Source organism: Cryptomeria japonica, chromosome 5 (assembly GCF_030272615.1).
Source record: "Cryptomeria japonica chromosome 5, Sugi_1.0, whole genome shotgun sequence".
NCBI lineage: Eukaryota > Viridiplantae > Streptophyta > Pinopsida > Cupressales > Cupressaceae > Cryptomeria > Cryptomeria japonica.
Genome location: NC_081409.1, coordinates 106,352,481 through 106,375,585, shown reverse-complemented (window position 1 = coordinate 106,375,585; position 23,105 = coordinate 106,352,481). Strand labels below are relative to the sequence as shown.

Below are 23,105 nucleotides of genomic sequence, written 5' to 3'. Positions count from 1 at the left end.
CAAGAGGCCATGGTTCAAGTAACTGTATTAGCTGGATATGGCCTGTGTACATAGATTCAGCACAAAAAAGCATTATTAAAAAAACGGGAGGTAAAGCAAACAAAGAAAATAATTACTAATAAAATAAGGGATGGCCTGTGTGTAACAAATTGCTAATCCAAGGAGGAACTCTACAAGAAAGGCAAGCTCACATTGAATTTAAACAAGGATGGCTACAAATTCCTTTAGTCAGCCCCTAATTCCTATAATCAATGCAACCCAAAGACAGTTTGCACTGCTGCAGTCGCCATGTCAAAATTTGGTGTCACTAATACTAGTGCAATTGAGAAAGAGGAATTTTAATAAAATTTATAGCTTGATAGCAGCATGCTTGTTCGAGCTGTAAAGATCATTGGCTACCCAAAAATTCCAGGTGCATCTGCTATGCATAAATGTTTCACACCAGTACATACACAGGATATCTCAAATTAACCCATGATATGGTAAAACCATAAATCCTCTTGAAACTACAGTATGGTGAATCTCTGTAAACTCTTTATCAGACACTAATACAATATTGGAAATCATGTCATAGTACAATCTGAAATAGAAGACCCATTTCACTAAAATGGAGATAATGCCCAGATTCAATCTTGAACTATTCAGAGCATAACTCAGTGCAACAGCTAAGCTTCATCAATTATTAGGACTGACAAAATACAATGCTTCTGAAACTACTAAAGATGCTTAAACTGGAGCTGGACATACAAATATAGCTTGACAGCTTTAAATATAAAACTCGAATGCCATTGAACCGCTATCCAAGCAGACACCAAACAACACAACTTTTCATAGATCAGGAAAGATCTTAGGATGCAAACTTACAATCTCAATCTGGGTATAATTTTTTTATTTACAAATTACAACATATTAAGCACACTGGCATACTTCAGGTTTAGCCTTAATTCCAACAATCTGCATTGCATTGTAGAACTCAAGAACCTGCATGGAAGTTGGGAACCCACTCGACCGAAGGACCTGAAGTGAACCTAATGTTTTCAACATTTTACACAAGGTCCTTTTTCAGCATCCAGTTTCCTTAGCCACTTGAATGATCTCTTAAAGACTCAAGTAGTAGGTAAAACATGGACCAAATTTATCACCTTCGCCACTCATGCTTTTGTTTTTCTGAAATACAAATGTTACAAAATGTTAGAATACTATGAAATTACTCCAAAAGAATAACTCGCAATTTTTGACCATATACCAGCATCTCCAAATCATAATTATGCTAGTATTCCATAATAACAAATTATGGTACAGATTTCAGGGAAATGAATCCTAGACAAACAACAAAACCAAAAAACTAGAAAACTATAAATTCATATGGTAAGAACATAACTTGGACGAAAAGTATTACACAACATAGCCAAATTGATTGGGATCACAAAATATACAAAATGTAGAAACAAAGGTTGAACTTAATACCCAAGGAGGCTGTTGGGGAAAGAACACTGTTCCCATTGGAAGATCTTTGAAATTGAGTTAGTGACCTCCGTGGAGACACAGATTGTTGCTTTCCATGTGAACCTGGTAGAGAGTTTCTTCTCTTTGCATTAGTAGCATCCTCATGGATGTCTGGACTGGACTTTGGAGAGTTATGAGGACGGGCCTTTGCTTTTGCTGATACTGTGGCAGCCATGTAATGAGGAACAGATGGAATTACTTGAGAGTTGCTTGGTGAATGATCAGATTTCCCAGAGATCGGAAATTTCTGTTTTCTTGTAGCCTTCCTATTGATTACAGAATTTTCAGAATCATTTTCTATAGGTGATTCAACCTTAACCGGATTGCTGGAAATGGAGTCACCACAAGAGACAACGTTTTTCTGTACTGTTGAATCATCTGATCTTTCAGGTGAACTTCTTGCAGAAAACTGAATGGAGGATGACCCCTGAATAATCGGAACAGGTTCCTGCACTCTGTGCAACTCACCAGACATTGATTCCTTTGCATTTGAAGCACAAACTGAAGTGGACATGTCTGTTAAGTTGGGCATTGACTTCTCAGATTTAGCCTCAAGCTTATCTGAAACAGAATCAGCTATTGAACTTGATAATTTATCCTCATTACATTTAAAATTGTCAGCTTCAATAGGAGACTTAATTTGATCTGACATAGAATTAAATGGTGGATCTGGTTCATTTATGGGCCGATTTGCAACATAATCTGTTTCTGAGTTTGATACCTTTTCTGGCTGCACACTAGTGTCATCTGAAGAAAACACTGCCAAATTTTCCATCTTTTCTGAGCTAGACATATTTTTCTCAGATTCATACTTAAGCTGCTCAGAATTGGACTCGAATGTTGAATTCAAAAACTTTTTCATAACATTAGGCTGATCTAGGACAGAATCCAACTTTGAAGTTGACAACCTCTTTGAGCTATGAGTGCATTTCGCAGCTTCAGCCTCAACCTGAACTGGAATAATATGTGGTTTCATATTTGATGTCTGTTCCAAACTGCAATTAGGACTTTCAGTTTTTGCCTCATTCAAATCCAGTACAATATTTGACGTTGAATTTGACACATCACTATAGTTCAACAGAGAATTCTCAACCTCCTGCTTTTGCTGATTCAAATATAAATCGCTTGTTGAATCTGACACCTTGCTCAAGCTACAATTGGAATTTTTAGATTCATTATTTACCTCATACAAAGAATCTGTCATTGCATTTGAGTCATCCTTACCCTCTATGTTTTGCTGGTCTGAAACAGAATCTGGTATAACGTTCAAATTCTCTTTCGAGTTGTGGGCAGAAATATCATTTCTTGGTTCAGGCAAGTGTGGGACCAAATCAGAAGTTGAGTTTGGTCCTTTTGTCAAATTGCATGTTAAGTTGTCACCATCAACTTTTGTCTGATAAGAACAGGAATCCACTGTTGGATGTATTTTCTGTTTTAAGGTTACCTGAGAACGATCAGATTCAACTCGAGACTGATCCAAAACAGGCTCCAAAATTGAATTGAACAAATTTCTCAACTGGTTGTTTGAATTATCAGAAACAGAGTCACATTTTGGAGATTGCACATTTCTTGAGTTATTGTTGCATCTCTCAGACTCAGTTTCATGCTGATTTGAAACATGATCCAATGCTAATGCTGAAGCCTCTTTTAAAGTAAAATCAGAGTCCTCATTTTGAACATCATGCTTACTAGAACCTGAACTTGACACTTCTTTCAACTGCTTGCTCAGCTGATCTGCAATAGAATCTACTATTGATTTTGACACCTTTCTTGAGCTATCAATGTTCCTCCCATCTTCAGGTTGAAGCTGATCTGAAGTTGAATTTAATGTTGAATTCAATTCCCTCGTCAAGCTAAAAATCTGTGTCTTGTCTTTAACCTCAGGCTGGTCCAAATTTGGAGCTTGCTTTGAATTTAACTCCTTTATTATCTCTTTGGCCTCTAAAGAGACTGCTTTCTCAATTTGCTGTTGATGATCCAAGCCATTCTTTGGTTGAACCAACAAATTAGACTCCCTGGAGGACACAGACATCCAACGTTCCAACCATTTCCATCCTGAATTGGAATCATCTGGGTCATACTCCATATGCGGAGAATCTGCCTTTGGTACAGTCTCTAAAAGCTTTTAAAAGCAGCAAAAGCTAAAATATCAGTATCCCAAATTGTTGTGTTTTGAATTCAAACATAAGAGTACTTTAAAACTGAATTCTGACAGATAGATGCTCGAGTTTTGACATTACCTGACGAGCAAATCCATTAGCAAATAGCTTCCCTGCTAGAATGCAACTGTTGTTCAATGAAGGATTTGAACTATTCCTCTCCTGCGACAGAAAAAAAAAAATTAGATAAGCTTTTAATAAAGGACTAGAGTTAAAAAAAATAGACTAGTACACACAAGCTAGCACATAAACTATTTCCTTTTCTTCCTTAACAATAATTTTAAAATAGTAAATTCTTACCAATTTGCTTTGTTCTGAACCATTTTGTTGTCGTATAAGTTGAAGTCTCTCTTGAATGGCCAATCCTTGTTCTGATAATCTGACTTGACGAGCACGAACCAAAGCTTGCAATTTGATGATTGCTTGCACACAACGCAAAGTTCTTGCAGCCTGTTTCCTAACTAACTGCCCACGAACATGGGCTTGTAATCTCACAATGCCTTTAAGACGGCAAAATGTTCTCCTCGCCTGAGAAAACACAAATAAAAATCTAATTTGTTGCCTTAAAATACAGAAACAAATCAAATAGCATTCTACTTAGCATAAATGTTACAACAGTAAAAGTGATGAAGGATTGATATAATGTGCCAAGTATTCTATTAAATTTGGCAAAGCTACAAAATAGAATGAAAACGGATAGGAACTACATGCATCAATAAAACTAAAAAAATGAAAGCACGATAGTATAAATACCAAATATGCCCTGATAGCTGCCTGGATCTTGATGGCTGAATTTACTTCCATGCTTTTATTAGCATTATCACCACTTTCAACAGCATAACTGACACTTGTTTCCATTGTGCTTGGTATCACTGTAATTTCTTCATTTACTGATGTATTCTCCATCAATGTTGAGAGGGTAATCTTTTCTGTGCTTACAGGCATTGCCTGCTTGTCCTGCTCATAAACTAATTCCTTATCATTTCTCTCTGCACTTGAGGACGATGTTTCATTTACCACGGTGGTTCTAAGCACCCGATGATGAGAAGCTCTTTTCCGGAAACTCCATCTACTCTTAGAAGCATTCTTCTGGTTGTATATAAAAAAACAGCAGTTCTCCATCAGAAAAAGATCAAAACAGAGACAAATAATTTAATAACAAAAAACATCTGTAGAGTTTCAAAATTCTATTTTCAAAAGCTCCATTCAAACTTCAGATTAATATTGGTCAACATGGGCCAATTCAAGATTTTTAAAAATAAACAATTTTAATGAATATAACAGCTTTTATTTAGACTGGGAAATAACTTTAGCAGGAAGCATTTAGAAATTAATCTTTTACATGCTGTTGCTCGATTTCTCTGCTTGCAAATATACCTAATATCCCAGAGCAAAATTATTATATGCATACCATGGTTTAATAGGTACTAAAAATAAGAAACAAATGTACAAGTTATTGTTTCAAAAGCAAGAAGTTTCCACGTCCTAACAGAGAAGCTGATATTCAGACTCAACTGGATAGAGAAAAGTTAATTTTATTTAAGGATCGGAAGGCATGATCAGAAATGAAACAGAAAACTTCAATAATACATATTTTTTTATTGACAAAGTAATGTATTAATGTTGGGTAGATAAATTCACTAAAATGGTTATATTATTCCTCAGTAAATAGACCTTGGATGGATACAGGGAGATTAATTTCATAACTTTAAACTTAGGATCTACAAAGGGAAGCCAAAGGCATCTTCTAGAAATAGGTAAATAAGTTTTCAGAAGTTCTGAATAGTGAATACTGCTAAATCTAAGATAGACAGCTACATAAAAACAGTGATGGTCAATGGAAGTTCACTTGTTTCCATAACAAGAAGATTGCTGGGAAATATGCAACAGTAGATAATATACTGTATGTTCATTCAGAGCCCCAGTCTAAGCAACCAGATTCCAGACTGATATCATTCCGAACCAAACATGGCCATACAGTTCTGAGTGCTAAGAAATTTTCTTATGATCATCCTGATTTCTTATGGATAAAGAAAACACAATTAATATTTTGTGAAGTTCTATAATCTGAGAAGAAAAGTAAATTGAAAGAAATTATGAAATTCATTTAGGCATATTCATAGAAGAAATCAAGAAAGAGATTGCAATACCTACTTACACTTTTTTCATGTCATACAAATCAAGTTATTCCAAAAAGGAAGATACAAGATAGCAAAAGTAGTAAAAATTCAGTTATTCAAGCACCATTTTTGTTGGGCTCCATAATCTGCAAAATTAACAATAAGACAAAAATATAACAACTTACCATCTCCAAGGACGATGTGGAAAGGATGGCATTATAATTAATAGTATTGCTGATCATTTTAGTTGAGCATTAGATCAAATAATATTTTGTAGGTCTTTTCCTGGAAATTTTGTTATGTTGTTTCCAAATAGCATTCTTATTATCCAATAAGGACAAGGGAGATCATACAGAACAGTTATAGAATTATTTTTATTGGGCTAAAATCACAATTAATTGTGAGCGGGAATCAAAGGCAATCCACTTTAGATTAGATCAACAATTTTTTTAAAATCTGGCCATGAATGAATTATTTCCCAAACATTGTAAGAAACCTCCAGTTATAAGAGATGTTTTCGTGAAAAGGACATTCATCGTTTCTCTTTGGAAAATAACATGGACCCTGGTGAGCAACCTCTTGTGCTTAAAAAACTAACAAATAATCAACACTTAATGATTTATCAAGGAATAGAAGAATTGCATACAAAAGTAATAAATATAATGAATGTATTGATAACTGAGCACAGCTCCCAATAAATGACCTGATTTGAGAAGATCTGTGCTGTTCCTTCAATAAAACTACTCAACATCCTCATAAGGATACCCACCAATAGGTACATCACCCATTACGCTGTTCAACTTCATGGATGTCTTCTGTATAAAGTGGTTGGACATCATTACGAAGTAAGTCAAGGTAGGCATTTAAGCATCAAGCACATCTTAGATGCTCGAGCTTTGCTGACAATAGACAGGAATCAACACATGGTATGAATCTTGAGCTCCACAACGTAAAGAGATGAGAATTATGTGCAAAAATATCTAATTAATGACAATAATGAATAATGGTATTAATAATGACTCACAGATCCCAATAAGAAAAGAAGAGTAGCAATGACCCAATTTCAGACTGGATGGACAGGGATATTCAATAGAAGTATTCAATATTACAATGAGGATATCTACCAACCATAAATTCAGCTGTGATACGGTTCAATTCCATGGGCATTCTTGTTGAGTATGCAAAACCCTTGGGCCAGACATAAATCAATATTCTGTTCTTCAAATGTTATGCTAAGCAGACACTATGTAGATAATAACCCATCACTTAACCATGCTCGGCTTAAATCATTTGAATTTTTAATGAGACCAAACTGTAGGCAACAATTAAGGCTGTACTTGTAACGTCCCCATTTTTACACAATTTTTCTCTGTGAGCTTTTGGCTAGTTTACAAGTTTTCCCATAAGCTTCCAGGTGGGCTAGGGAGAACCCCAAACTTGTTGGAGTGCACCGATTCAGTCTTTCTTGGTTTCTATTGATGGCTTTGAGCCCAGATGGCATTGTGGATTGCAGTAACGCTTTCAGAAGCATTTTTGGACTCGGGGTGTTCTCCAAACTTCTTGGAGAGCACATCTATTGTTAGAAAGTCTTCAAGTTGGCACCAGTCTTCATCCCAATGCCTCAGTTTCATCTTGGCATGCTCACATTTGGTTTTTGATGTCTCAGCAATGCTTTCCAAAACTCTAACGAGAGTATTTAATTATACACTTGTGTTCTAATGTTTAATGTTATATTATTTCATTTAATATATTATGTCCCCTCAAGTGGATGCCTAGGGAAGGGGACTTACACATAAAGTTATTTTATTAATTCAAAATGTGCTTTTTGGTGGGAAATGAATTATTTAAAATTTCAATGGGCTTATTTTCCCTCTAAAACTATAAAAAGAGGTTTGTGCTCTCATTTTGGATGTTGAAGAGTACACATAACGAAATGTTACCAGATTGAACCTACATGTTCTACCTCGAATCTTGTGAGGACGAAAACCCTCATTGGATCATTGGTTTCGGATTTGAAAGACAAACTCTAGATGGTTGGGAGTGGTTCTACATCAGAAATCACCTTGATTCTTCTTAGTGCTTGTAGATTAGGGTTTCAGAAATGAAAATTTTCTTGGCCTTTTGACTTGCAGATTTGGGAATGATTTTCATGTTGATTTACAAAGAAGATTTTTTGGCTTCTGTGATGCATTTTGAGGATGGTTTTTGCTGGCCATACAGTTTGAGGATTAGATGTGTGCCCTAGCTGGCCACTACTTATATGTTCTTGGAAAATTGATTTGCAGGGTCAGAAATCATTCAAGGTTGAGTACATTATGATTGTTGATTATGGGTGACTCCTTTGAAGGGGTTTTTTGAGACTACTGCAGGTTGCACAAAATTTTAGGCGGGGCCATACCATTTGCCCATTGTACTTGGAACTAAGCATAAGGGTTATCAGGCTTAACGCCTTGAGTTCTGAGGTTTTTCTTTCATCAAAAATGGCACCCAGACCTTGTCTAACGCCTTGAGTTCTGAGGTTTTTCTTTAATCAAAAATGGCACCCAGACCTTGTCTAACATTTCCAGGTCATTTCTTGTTGAGCAAGTGAAGGTTTTTGAAGGTTATAAATATTTAGAGCTAGCAACCTGTCATTCAGCACCATTCTCAGTGGTGCATGACTGAAATTCAAATCATCAGTTTTCTGGGTTTAAATCTTCTGCTATTTGATGGTATTGGAACAATGTTGGGTGTGTTTGGTGCAAAGAAACGGGACTCGCCCGGACTCGCCTAAACTCGGCAAGTCCGAGTCCGAGTCATGCTCGCCGAGTCTCTGGGGCTCAGACTCGAACTCGCCGAGTTGGCGAGTTTGGCTCACACTCGCCAAACTCGGTGAGTCCCAAGCCTCAAACTCGGCTACTAGCTAGGTTAGTAAAATGACAAAAAAAATACATTTTAAAAAGTTTTTTTTAAATGAATGGTATCGTCTTTGTTCACTACAACCTTCACCTGAGAATGAGAAAAATTAGGGTTACAACATGTCAGCCAATAGAAAAATAACACCCAACACCTTTATTAAATAATAAGTTTTTTTGGCCTCGCGAGGCATTGCCCCTCGACCCCACCCTGTATCGCGACAGGGAGCGCGCAAGGGGCGCTGCCCCCAAACCCCCGTCGAAAAATATGGGGGGAAACTGCGTCGATAGAAGTAGGGAAAATTTAAGCTCCAAGTCTGACATTGATTGGATCGACCAGGTAGATATAGAGGCTGAGACTGTAGCCATGGCAGAGGAGGAGCGGAGAGCACGAGCAGAGACAGGAGATTCAGAGGCAGATAGTGACACAGATGTTCCTGATGTTGGTGAGCATGGCATGGTGTCACGGGGAGCAGCTATGGTTGTCAAATCATCCAAGGCCTACCTTAGACGCCTTCGCAGGGGGTCGAGGCCAGAGGGTGCAAGCTCCTCTGAGCCATAGGCTTGTAGTTGTATTTACCTTTGGTATTTGTATGAAACATTTGATGATGGTCATATGATGACATGGATTTTTTATTCCACGAGTTTTGTAATATTGTATACATTTGACAATATTTATATATCTATGTTTGTTATTTCCTTCAGCTACAATTTGCGTTTATGCTTATGTGATTATGTATACTTGTGTATGTAATCAAATGAGTCAAGTTTGATGATGTTATTGTGTCTTTAAGGTGTATTCAATAAAGGGTGCCTGAAACAAGTTTTAAATCTTTAAAAATCTCTAAATTTCTTGAGTTTTTCACTTTCCTGAGTCCAGCCAAGTCTGGAGCTGAGTCCAGAGTCCGAGTCCGAATCGGCCTTGCAGAGTCCGAGCCGAGTCCAAGTCCCGTTTCTTTGGTTTGGTGTCATTTGGCAAACTTTGGAGGTGCTCTAGCCAAGATTGGAGGAAGTTACTGATGATTTTCTGTGACTATCATGACCTGCAACACTAAATTACAGACCTTTTGTATGACTGAAATCCTATGACAGTCCTATTTCCTGTCCATCCTTGGCAATTACAGGATATTTGGAGACTGCTGGGTTAGTGTAGTGCTGATCAGTGTCATTGGGAGGTGTCCTTTGCATGATTGGAGGTAGATTTGATGGGCTTCATGGCTGTATTGATTTTGAAAGTGTAAACAGCAGATCTGCAGCAGTTTCTATTTGATAGTCCAACCTTGCAACATTCAATTTGCATCTCTGTTTCAAGGTATTTCATGTGAATGTTCTATATGTACGGCTATTTCATGTCTTGACATCATTTTGTAAATGATTGCCATCGAAAAGAATTGCATCAGCGAATGTATGGATACTGATTTCTTATAACAAACCTTATAAGAGTAGTCCATCTCTATTTTGCAAGTCTTTGTTGTTAATTTTCATTGACAAATTTTTTTTTTAAAATTCTAGGGTAGATGTTACAATACTCAATTATTGTCATGAAAAATGAATTTTTGAAGCGTAAATTGAATAATCAGTTGTCACATAAGTGCTTTTCTCAAATATATATATAGTTGTACCTTTGCAATGGTTATCAATTTTTGCAATTCACAGTGTCTCCTTGCATAACTGATCCCCAACTGAGTTAATTATGCAGATGTTTGATGCCTTTCCATTTGCTGATTTGAAAGTGTGGATGTTAATACTTGTTTCCTTGACTATAATGTTGGTTGACCTTCAGAATAGTGGGGTGCAGATATGGATTACTTTGTCTTGATAACTAATTTTCCCAACAGTCAAGTTGTCAATATAGCTCTACAAGTCATTTTTTATTATCTTCAAATGTTTGCTTAAAACTCCATTGAACTTCTTAACACTGCATTTGGTTTCCTTGTTTGCTTCTTTATATATGTTTTTTAATTCTGCTTCCAACTGATGGCCTTTCATTGTTTACTTTAAATGCTTGATCTGAATCACAAGGGTTCCACTGAGCTTCCTGAGTATCAAATTCCCTTTTTGCTAATTCTTTATCTATCACAGTTTGTTCTTGTTATGTTTTCCTCATTTTTATTAATCTCTTAGTTTAGGAGCAGTAGTTTTACACAGTACATGTTCATGGTTTGTAAAAATTTTGTTGTGTTACTTGGATTTCCTGGTTCCAGGGACATATCCATGTTCATGGTTTGTAAAACTTTTGCTGTGTTACTGGGATTTTCTGGTTCCAGGGACATACCCATAGCTGGCACGGTTCCTAGTACAGGATCACCCAGCATACATCCCCAGGACTGTGGGTGTGCCCCAGAATATTTAAGACATACCTGGGATAGAACCACAGTCCAAGTGACGTACAAGATGAACCTAGGGGATACATTATACAAGGGATTTCTTGGAAGAAAAAAAAAAGATTTCAACAAATAATAAAGGAACAAACAGTAAAGAAGTGAAAAAAAAAAAAACCTAACCATAGCTAACCGAAGCTTTTCTTAGGAGTTTTTTTAAATTTATTCCCAAGCTTCCTTAAAAGAAAAGAAAAGAAAGTTTTGTTGTTGTTTCTCAAATAGTTGTTAGTTTTTTAACATAGCCTAGGGTTACATTATATTTTTTATTTTTTAATTTCCCTAATATTTTATTATTTTAAAACATGTAGGTGCAAGTATAGCTTATAATGGTTGGTAGTTTCAGTTCAATGTACCAAGAGATGGATAGGGCTTTCAAATTTTACCAATCATCACCTCTTTGGTGACATGCCATGATGATTGAGCAACTTAATGAATTGGGGATTATCTTTTGCATTATAATGAGTGTCAATGAATATAAGAGCTCATATAGTCAAGTGAAAGCTCATTTGTGTGAAATTGTTGATCAAGTTAACAAAATTTGTGGTAGGTTGAATAAACATGGGTTAACAAAGAGAAAGTCTTTCTTATATCAAAGAGCAAGAAGAAGATAGAGCTATTTAGAGAGCAAAATCAAATCCCCATCCTTTGGGCCAAAAAGAATCGCACCAGCCACTACAAAGCCATCCTCTATTTCTCCAATAATAGTGACCACACATCCTCTTATGTTAGGACATTCCTAGGAAATAAAGGCAAAAGGCAATAATATCAAACCACTTCAAGGGAGTGACCTCCGAAAACCGGAATATAATAATATGAATTCAAACTTACAACTTATGATGGTTTGAGAGATCCTTTCTATTCCTTGTAGGGACACACCCTTTCACCCTAATTAGGTCAGCCCAAGGAAATAACTAGCACTAAAAAGTAAAAATATTAAGGTTAAGCATGCCACAAGTGCTTAAACCTTATCAACTTAAGAAGAAGAATATTAAAGGTATAATATGCACATCCCCTTTACAAAAGCATTGCCCTCAACATTTTGCAACTGAAAAATGCTTCTATATGAATTATTCATCGTCCCATGTCGCATCTTCAATTGGCAAATTCTTTCGTTTGATTAGGAATTTGACTCAGTTTTCCAGCTACTTCACTTGTTTCTCAATGATTGCCTCAAGTTTCAAAATAAACTTCCCTTCATCTAACTTAGGCTATTTTGACTAGATTGGAAGCTTGCAAAATACATGAAATATAGGATAAATTTTGGAAGAAGGTAAAAGTTCCAACTTATAAGCTATACTTCCGATCCAATGGGTGACCTTATAAAGACCATAAAATTTGTTTGCAAGCTTGATGTTCTCATGTTGTTTAAATGACATTTGCCTGAAAGTTTCAATTGAAGGAATACCCAATCTCCTTCCTCAAAACACCTCACTAGAGTGTTGAATCTTCAAGTCCTTCACCAAGTTGGAGTTATTAAATATAAGTTTATGAAATTTCAATATTTTATTTTTTTATTTACTTTTAAGTTTTCTATTAAAATTTTAATCTATGTTTGTCATTTTTAAATATATATAATTTTATTTTACTCCTTAGTACTTTATATCATTTACTTTTTTATTTGTTTTAAATTTTTTAACACCATATAGGTTGTTGAGACTTTAATCGCATCACACACAATCCTCTTAAGATGTATTGTGAAGGTGGGAGAGACATAGTGTCAAGGTAATCAGCACATTTTGAAGTGTATGGAGGCAATCTAATATTGAGAAGGCCCAAAAGGTTAAAGCATTGGCCCTAAATGATTATCAATGGGCTCATGTGGAATATTTGTTGAGTTGCACTGAGCCCATCATTAGTGTGATTAGGTTTGTCATTACAAATCAACCATGTTTGGGTAAAATATATGACAACATTAACTCCATGACAAAAAAATAAGGGGCATGACACTACCTACGGGGAAAACCCTAAAATAAAAAAATTCAAATAGGTGCAAACAAATATAGTTGAACAATGGAATAAGATGACTGCACCTTTGCATCTCATGCCATTTGCTTTAACCCCCAAACATTATAGCATAGAAATATTTTCTTTGCTTGAAAGGGCGCCACCATACAAAGATGTTTAAATTAACAAGTACGTGGTAGCACTAACTAGACTCTTCCCAAATCCATATGGAAAGAGCATAGTCATGTGTGAGTTTGGCAATTTTATAACTCTGCAAGTCATAGTGCTCTTTGAGAAAACTTAAAGGATGCTCATACATAGCAAAACCTCCATGGCCAAAGCTCTATTTACCTATGGCATCTTGCCACCAAAGTTCTATGATAGGTATGCATTTTAAATTTTTTACGTTCTTATTTTTCTTTAAAAGTTATAACTTATACATGATAATTATGAATATTGTATTGACTTTGTCTCCAATCTCAACAAGTTGCCAGTTCTTAAATTGAGCAGAATTGGAATACATATTCCTTTATCCACTCAATTAAATACAACTAATTGGCAACGAAAAAAGCAAAGGAGTTGTTCTATGTGCATTTCAACTTGCACCTCCTCTCATATAAGCAAGTCAAGTACAAGGGGCAACAAATAATTGGGATGTAGCCCTTGAGAGTGTCAAATTGGATGCTTTTGTTGTTCAACTTTCCTTAGTCCCTATAGAGGATGAGGGGCAAGAGACTGCAAAATGAACATTGCATGGGGCAGCTAGTGAGAGTAGAGATGGAGTTGCTTGTAGTTCTAACAAACCAATCATTAACATCGATACTTTTGATGAAGAGCAATATGAAGATATATGATTTGTAATTTTGTATTGTTTTGACATTTGACATTGAATTATCATTTTTTTTTTCAATTTTCATTTTGCAAATTATGGGTTTTTATTTTTTATTTTTTATTTTTTATATACATATGTATTGTATGGTTGAACCTATCCATACCAAAACTAGATCCACAAAATTTGGCATCCTGCTGAACCCAAACCAGTAACATACCTTTTAACCAAAATCGTTACGAATCAATCTCTTAGCTTGAGTGTGCATTCAAACTGAAATTTCTTGTTTTGTCTTTTCTTTATCATTTAATGCTTCGTCTTTGTCACAAATTGCTTTTGAAACTCTTTATGTTTTGACAGTTTTATCCATTTTTCATTGAAACCTTTTCCAGAGTCTCCTGACATGCCACGACTTAAGTGCTTCTTTTAAAATTTTAATTTCTAAATTCATAACAAACATGGGGTCATGCTGCAGATTCTTCCATGGGTTCAACCATTCTCTTGTATAAATATCTCATGCACTAAGGAAAAATTATCCTTTTTTAAATATAAACATTTCATAGTAAAGTTTCTGGATGACTGTAATGAGGAGCTTCCTTGTAGTACCTTCCACCTTATTTGAATTGTAATTCTTTTGTGTATCTAACACACTCAATCCTTTTATTGAAGTTTTGTTTCCTTTTCTTTCTTGTTGAAATTTTCCATTTCTAATTAATAATGGAAGCACCTCTTCTGCCTGATTCATAAGGACTTGGTTTCCAACAAATCTATTCAATATACCAAGGGAAATACCAACAATTAATACTTCATCTAAAATGTTCATCAATTTCATAGATATTGTCCCATGTAAAAGTTGAGTGTCCTTATTGAATAGGTCCAACCTAACTATCACAAAAATTATTGACTTCTTTTTATGGCAAGTCATACTAGATGCATGGTACTAGTATAGATGTTCTAAATACATCTATCTAAAAAATGCTGAGGAATACCAATTTAGAGCTATTTATTTACTTCAGAATTATTTTGCTTTATTTTATTTACAAAAAGTGAATGTTGAAAATGGTGTGAACAATGATATTTATTGTATTCTCAGTTTGAGTGCAAACTTGCCTTTTGTTCACCAACTCAAAAACAAAAGAATTTGGTATTGCAGAAAAATAAATTTTCCCATTTAGAGATATCAAAAACACCTTGAAAGTTATTGTTTCTGACCCTCTTGACAACAATGAGAAGCAATATAAATTTATCAAGTTCTATGATGCTTATCACAAAACCTTTGCCTATGTTGATGAGGGATTAAACAATGAATCTCAAGAAGTAAATGAATATGATCGAACAAAATTCAAGAAGCTTGAGGTAGGAGTACACCAGCATAAGAATCTAGCACCAACTCTAGGGAAAGCTTTTAGAGAATAAAGAAAGTTCTTCTCATGTTGCCACTTCCACATAGAGTGATAATATCTGTCATCAAAGTTGTTCATATGATTCAGATGATTGATAGTCACAGGTTTATTCATGAGCCTCTAGTTCCTCTAGTAATGTCTCTTCATATGATCATTTGGATCATGATCATGGTTCAGCTTCAGTTGATCAGCCCTATCATGATATTCATGCTCTAGCAACCAATGGAGTTTGAAGAATCAAGAAAATAAAAGTAGAGATTGTTTAGAAATAATTGAAAGAATGGTGCATACAAAAGGCAATCTTGGCGAAGTATCATTGACCCCATTGGACGAACACTCAAGGGTTCCAATGTTGGCATTTAATACTTTAAATTAATCCTGCATAATGATAGCAATAAAAAAGTTCTCTAGATGATACAGATGAGGTGACATGCAAAGCACATCTTTGGAAAAAGTTCAGCATGCAATTCAGATTCGACCTTATACCTACCTGCTCTGCCTTTAGGCGAATCAGGTTTGCTCTTTAGGTCTTGCCCTAGTATTTATACTCACACATTTTGACTCTTGAACTCCAGTACAGGTGAGTTCATAGCAGACAAAATGAAAATCAAATTTGAATCACATCAGAGATGCGAATCACAACAGAGCAGGTGCGAATTAGGTGTAAGGTGAAAGGAAATCAGGTTTCAGGCCATGTGGTGAAGAAATAGAGGGAAGTGCTTGAGGAGTGAAGTGTAGCAGACAAATCAGACCAGAGGAGGATGAAATCCGACTTAACGTGAGCAAAAATCACATCTGTAACAATTCCATGCTCAGACCTGCAAGTCAGATCTGAAAATCAGACCTACAAGCAAGTTTCATCAATATAAGCAACTTGGAAAGATAAATTGAAATCAAAATCAGGTGAATTCCAGCTGATGGGAAGGAAAAATCAGAGTTGAAAGGAAGGAACCAGACCTTAAGTCCTGTATTTCCAGATCTGTGAAACATTCCCAGACTTAAAATGATCATTTCCAGATTATATAGAGGGTTTTATGGAGCGATTTTTATGAACTAATGATGATGTCTTGCAAGGATTATCATGTGGATTTGAATGCAAGAGATTTGAACTTTCAATTTCTGTCATAATTAACTTAAGGTTTCATCTTTCTTTTAAAATTCAAAGTGTTTTCTCTATCTTTTTCAGGTCTGATGCAGAGAGTGAGTGCATGGAATGATGGAGAGAAGACATTATGACATGGAAGGGCTTACCAATGCAAGACAAGATCCACACATTCAAGGCAAGGATGGTGAAGGACTCAACAAGGTTTCATCTTTCTTTCAAGATTCAAAGTGTTTTCTCCATCTTTTTCAGGTCTGATGCAGAGAGTGAGTGCATGGAATGATGGAGAGAAGACATTATGACATGGAAGGACTTACCAATGCAAGACAAGATCCACACATTCAAGGCAAGGATGGTGAAGGATTCAACAAGGTCATGCAAGGAACATTCTCAGCTCCTACCGGAACATTCTCTTTGAGTTAGGGATTAATTGGCCCTTTAGTTTCTTTGGCGACGCGGAGTCTGGAAGAATCAATCGTCGCTCATTTCTATAGAGGGAGCTTGCCCATCTCCTCCCACCCACCCCCGGTTGCCCCCAATGCTGGATGGAAGGATTTCCACCACATGGAAAGGATAACATTTTACAAGGATATCAAGATGCTACAACGTGAAGAGAATCACAAAGGAGGAATTCCGAAGGAATGAAGAAGCAGCTTTGACATCAAGGGTTCATTCCAAGACAAATGAAGAAGAAGAATACTTCATCAGTAAAAACAAGAATGCAAGGGAGGTTAGCATCAAAATCATCAGCATGAGAGATGGAGCAAATGCAACATGAGGATGATGAAAGTTCAACACTTTTTGAAGGTGGACTTGAGAGAGATTCAAGGACATCACACCAAGAGAAGAACAATAAACATGAGGAAACATTGCAATTATCTTGTACGCCATGGAGATATCCCTACATCAATACAAGGATAAAGGTCAAGAGCAGTCAAGGTGAAGGATTCCAAGGTTGAAAGGTGAGACACATCATAAGGTGAATTCCCAAGTATGAAGAGGGATAGGTGAAAGTGATCAAACCAGATAAGATGATGCAATTCAGGAATATCTCCCACTATCATGCCACTATCATCACATCCGTCATGAATTGGAAATGTTGAGTATCAAGAGATATTGCTTAACCACAAACACTTGTGATGATCTACAAGGTGTAAGCTGTGGCGGCAACAACTCACCTTCATTCATCAATCAAGATCAACATGTCCATGTTCAATGAACTTGATTCATTCAAAGATGGAGCGGAGCGCACATGTCACTTCATCAAATATTGTTTATCTTACCTAACCTCAATTCCTATTGGTTAGAATTCTATGTTTGACATGTATCCATCATAATACAATTTTCTCAATGGTTGAGAAGAAGTTAGTTGTAACTAACCCTAATTAGGGTTTCATCATGTAATCTCGGCCATTGATTTGGATTTGATCCTAGCCATTCTATTGTAAAGGGAAGTCTATAAAAGGCTTGCTCTCCTCATTTGTAAAGGTTAACAATTCAACAATAGTTGCTAGTCAATAGCAAATAGATAGCAGTTAGATAGCAAGTAAAGTAGAGTAAGCGGAGGAAAGAAGGAATTGTTGCCAAGACTTGTTGATTTTAATACATGATCTTCATTGAAGTATGGTGGATTTCTATGTGTAATTTCTACATGTTGCATGGTTTCTTGTTAATTCTCGAATTTAGTTGAACTTCATTGATTACGGTGGATGCTTATGAAGATATTGTGATGAATTCTTTGGTTCATACCTTTTGTGGTTTTCTAATTGTAAGTCACTGTGTAAAGTTAGCCTGAACCTCATCATCGTGCTAAGTTCGATTGTGGATACTTGTTCAAGTTGCGCCAACATTGGGTATTTGAGTGGTGTATTTATGATGTGAAAATCTTCCATTTCCTTAGAAGATTGCATCAAGTTTGTGTAGTTGTTGTCATCATAGCGAAGCAAAGCTTGGTTTGAGGGAATTTGTCGATCTGAATACCATCAATTGTCATCAATGATCTTAGGAGTAATGTAGTCTTTCTCAACCCTTTATCCCTTTTGCCTTTTTCAAGTAAGTTTAAGATTCCACGTTCCAGTAGAGTTCAAGCAAAACATAAGTCCTCTTGTGTTTCCAGCAATATCACATCATATATCATTGAGTCTATCCACAATGTAAAGTCAAGACCTAACTGTAGGAACCTTGGAGTAACCTTGTATGATCACGAAGTTTAGCAATTGAGGAGATTTTGTTCAAAAGAGGATAAGATACTTGGTATTTTATTTTGTGTTTGAGTGCATAAAAAACACATCAACAACCACCACATGGAGAAAGTTAGATGAGAAGGTAAAGATTGTATATGAGGAGATTTATTAAAAGACTAAATCCTCTCCATTACAAGGGGGGGTTCCTCTTCCTAGAGAACTCACTCACTGTCATTTTCTAGATCTTTATCATATTAATTTACCTCTAGTTTGGCCTCACGAAGTCATTCTTATTGTTTTTTGTTGTTTAGCCATGGTTAAGATGGTAGGGCTTGTGCTAGTTTAAAATGCATCTTGGGGTGTGTTGGTGTCTATTTTATCATCTACCAAACATTAGAATAAGATACCCAAAGGTATTCTATCCTCTCCTGAGGAATCACTGCTGATTCCAAGGTCTATATGTGCGTGCGAACAAGCGACTTCAGTGGGATAGCTACTTGGGTAGTGTATGCTGAAAATCTCAAGGGGAACTTGCATTTATGAATGTCTTTCAAGCTTCTGGACTTGGATAGATTTATCAATTTTAGGCTCTTTCTCTTTCTTTTTTTTAGATTTTCCGGGATTTAGACTTTCAAAAAGGGGAAAAGGGGATAGGGTTTAAGAAAGCTGATCTAAACCTATGAATTCTGGAGACGGTATCAACTAGGTGTTCTCGGGAAACCACACTTTGCTTCGCCACACTGAGGACAACTACACAAAGCGGGTGCAATCTTCAACAGGTTGTGCGTATGATCGAAGTTTTGGGCATGCACAGGAAATAGGCTCAGACTAACTTTGCACAGTGAAATGGAAATCATCCATTCACCAAAAGTATGAGCAAAGATACACCGTTAATTAATACTTATCAAATCCTTCATTCAATTCTAACAACTTTGAAAGCAAATCTAAATTAACTTCTAATTAATGTGTTGAGGAAATTGAAACCATGCTAATCACTCAAATAACAGAGATTACAAAGCCTTAAGAGAAAGCGCACATGCAATGTATTATTTGAAAAAAATGACCTTCACGCAACAATATATCAAAAACCTCACACACTCCAAATGAGAGGAGGTAGCCTTATATAGTTTTCAAAACGACTGAGATCAAACAGTGATCAAAGGCTCAGATTGAAAACTACAAACCCTAATTAGGGTTTCCCAAAACTAACTACCACTCGACCAATGAGAAAATTACATTTGGGACACTTGTCCTTCTTGCTAAATATGAACCGACAATAAAAATAGAAGGTTGTTGCATTGTGAAGTGTGCCCTTCTAGAAGCTTCTGGATAAATCAGGTTCATTAAACCTGGACATGCTGACTTGGAACAATCTGATTGGTCGGAAGATGACGAGGCGCCACCTCAGCGTGTCAGATGTCTTCTTTGAATTCTCTAATTTGTGTCAAGAAATTGTCGTAAGTATGAAAATTTGTTTGTCATCATCTGATTCTGATTGGGAGCTTAATTCTTCAAGAGATGAAATCCTTCAAGAAGTTGGAAATTCTTTTCAATATTTTCACCAAGTCTGAGAACTTTTCTTTCTTGATGCCTTGAGATGCTCGGATAACCTTGCTCGTGGTCCCGCCTTCAGCTGCCAATTTATGTTGCGCGGGAGGAGGGTAAAAAAAACTCTGGATAATCCCTTGCAAATATGAATTCATGTTCTCGAATTGATAATTCTTTCAAGTGCCTTGAATTTGGAGAAGAATTTCTCCATGCCTTAGAATATTTTCCATGATAGATTCTACTGTCATTATCTTCTTGTCTTCCATTTCAGCTTAACACCTCATCTTCAAACCTGATCTTACCATGATCTGATCATTTTCAAGGCATACTTTGGAGTTTGTTTGATCTTTCATCAATGGGGTGGACTTCAACCAACTCATGACACCATAGCTGTTCATCTTTTGGGGCGGAGTTTAGAGAGTTTGTGGCACCACACAATCATCTTCATTAATACTTCCAAGGGCAGACTTTATGAAGTTCATCGAACAGCTCTTTCAAACATAGGGCGGAGTTTTTGAAACTCATGGAACAGCACTTGGAACCAAACTATTCACCTTGGGCGGAGTTTCTTGAGCACATGGAACAAGTCTTAGCACTTCATCAAGTAGGGCGGAAATTTTCAAACCTTTGGAACCTTTCATCTGCAGCAGGGCGGACTTTGCTGAAGTTAAGCACTATAGACCTGCAGGTTAGGCGGACTTTCTTGATGTCATGCACCATATGTTTTGCTTCTTGAGCAGACTTGGACTTTCTCACTTCTTCACATCTTAACTCTCCATTCATGCCAGACTTTGAATGACTTGTGCACCTTGAGGGCGGACTTTATCCTACCTGGGCACTTTGGAGGGCGGATTTCTTAAGACTTGACACCTTGGCTATCAAGAGTAGGGCGGATTTTTGAGAGTCTCCATCATGGGCGGACTTTTTAAAGTTCATGACCACCTCCATCATCCCTAGGGCAGACTTTTTGGAGTTCACGCACCACTTTGCTTGGGCGGACTTTCTCCTACATGTGCACTTTGAAAGGCGGACTTTTCTCTTCCTAGGCATCAAGGAGGGCGGAGTTTTGGAGTTCATGGCCTTGCTTGGGCGGAGTTTGAGCTGGTCATGATGTTAGGAGGGCAGACTTCTTGAACTTCCTTGTCATAACATTCACCATCACACATTGACTAGCCAGACTTAGATAAAAAACTTGAAAAACTTCAAAATTTGATAACTTCACCAATTTTCGCTAGATTAGAATGATATTTGAAATCCAAACTCAGGTAAAGCATCCAAAGCGTCATGACCCCTAAAATGTAGGAACTTAGCTTTTTGGGCCAAAACTTGAAAATCTTTGATCGCGATCGATGCAGGTTGATGGTACCAATGCAAACCCTAGGTCCCCACTCCGAAAAAGCAAAAAGCAGAGATCCCTAAAAAATAGGGAAAACTTTCTAAAAATAGCCATACCGGGGATCGAGCTAAAAATGCCAAAAACGAAACTTCCTAAAAAATAGGAAAAAGCAAAAAAACAAACTTTCTAAAGCTCAAATCAATTGCGTTCTTCGTCCTTTGGTGTTTCTGGGCACTTTGACAATGTCTAGACTCTGTTATCACTTGGTTTGCAAAAACTGACTCTCAATCCTTAAGACTCAAACCGTTCAAAACTTGACCAAACTGGGTAGAACTGAAGCGGAAGGCGATGGGATACTAACAAAAACCCTAAAAAGCAGGAAAGGAGAGGGTCCCCATCTTCAATGGGGCGATGTGTGAAAAAGGTCACAACGGGTTGCTGACTCTAACATTTGATCTTTCATTTTTTTGTCCAACCTTTTATTCATCTTTACATAATAGGATCAATTATTCAATATTGTCATCCTTGATTCTTTTGTGGGTAGACTTTATGCTTGGAAATATTGTCCTTGGTTGTTTTGTGGACAATTTTTTATTTCCATCCTTGATTGTTTCCATATGACACCAATGTCTTAGTTTTTATATTCCATCCTTGGCTCTTTTGGGGATGGTTATAATAAGTAGATGCTCAGTTCCTTTAAGATTTCATCCTTGATCTGGAATTTGATTTGCAGTTGATTTGTGGGTTTAGATATACCCTCTCCTGCTTAGTCGATCATTAACTTGGGAGCACAGGTGATGTTTCTGTAAATTGCTTGCTTCTACATCTATAGTTCATTCACTTCATGGACATACAATGGTTTACAAATCAAATTGCCAAGATTTACAAGACTCTTCAATCACATTGGGATACTTTGATGGTAATGTTAGTAATGTAATGATAAGCCCTTATTCAACATCTTAAAAACTATCAATGTTTCTCCAAGTTTCAGGGATGGGGGTATGAATTTTGGGGATGAACAAAATTCTGGATTTGGGGGAAGTTATCAAAATAATATTTGACTTTTCTTAAATACAAATCAACCCAAAATACCTTAATAAAAAGACAAAAACAAACCAAAAGAAGCTGAAATTTTGAAGAGTGAATGCCATAACAATTCATTTATTCCATAATCCATGTATAGCATGATTTATAATGAGAGACATCAAAAAAAGAAATGCTGAATCAGCATAACATATACCACATTGACAGACAATCTCAGAAATTGGAGCCATCATCAGATTGATATCTCAAAAACAGCTCCTCCCTCTTCCTCTCTTTTCCTCTTATCCTTTGGTGAATGAAAATCAGCAATGGTCATGGATTTTTTAAGTTTTCTTCTTTTAGGATTTAATCCCAAAAGGGGGAGCAGGGAGAGTCTGTCCCCTCCACCCCAAGTGCCTCAAACATCCAGGATGTCACCCAAACTTGAAGAGAACACATCCCCTTGGAAAATTAAAGATTTTTAGACCTTGATGAGTGCTTAAAGTTAAAATAAGGGCAGATGTTGGAATGGCAATCCACAGTTGTAGAAATTTTTAATATATGTCTGGTGCACTTTGATTATGTTTCTAGGGAGGATAGAGATTTTTAATGTTTACTTCATTGGTGCATTTGGTTATTGCTCTTGGGGTGTTGCGGCTTGCTTATATGCCCCCTGG

General features: G+C 36.5%; 1 protein-coding gene across 1 annotated transcript in view; it reads right to left on the bottom strand.

Annotated features, from left to right (window-relative positions):
* Positions 1-608: 608 nt before the first annotated feature.
* LOC131067361 (protein IQ-DOMAIN 32) overlaps positions 609-23,105 on the bottom strand; it is a 28,935-nt gene continuing 6,438 nt past the window's right edge. The window contains exons 2-6 of the mRNA XM_058002328.2: positions 4,419-4,754; positions 3,966-4,193; positions 3,747-3,827; positions 1,468-3,628; positions 609-1,167 (exon numbers count right to left, since the gene is read on the bottom strand). Of these exons, the coding sequence (XP_057858311.1) occupies positions 1,139-1,167; positions 1,468-3,628; positions 3,747-3,827; positions 3,966-4,193; positions 4,419-4,754 (2,835 nt within the window). The 3' untranslated portion in view covers positions 609-1,138. The remainder of the gene's footprint in view (positions 1,168-1,467; positions 3,629-3,746; positions 3,828-3,965; positions 4,194-4,418; positions 4,755-23,105) is intronic.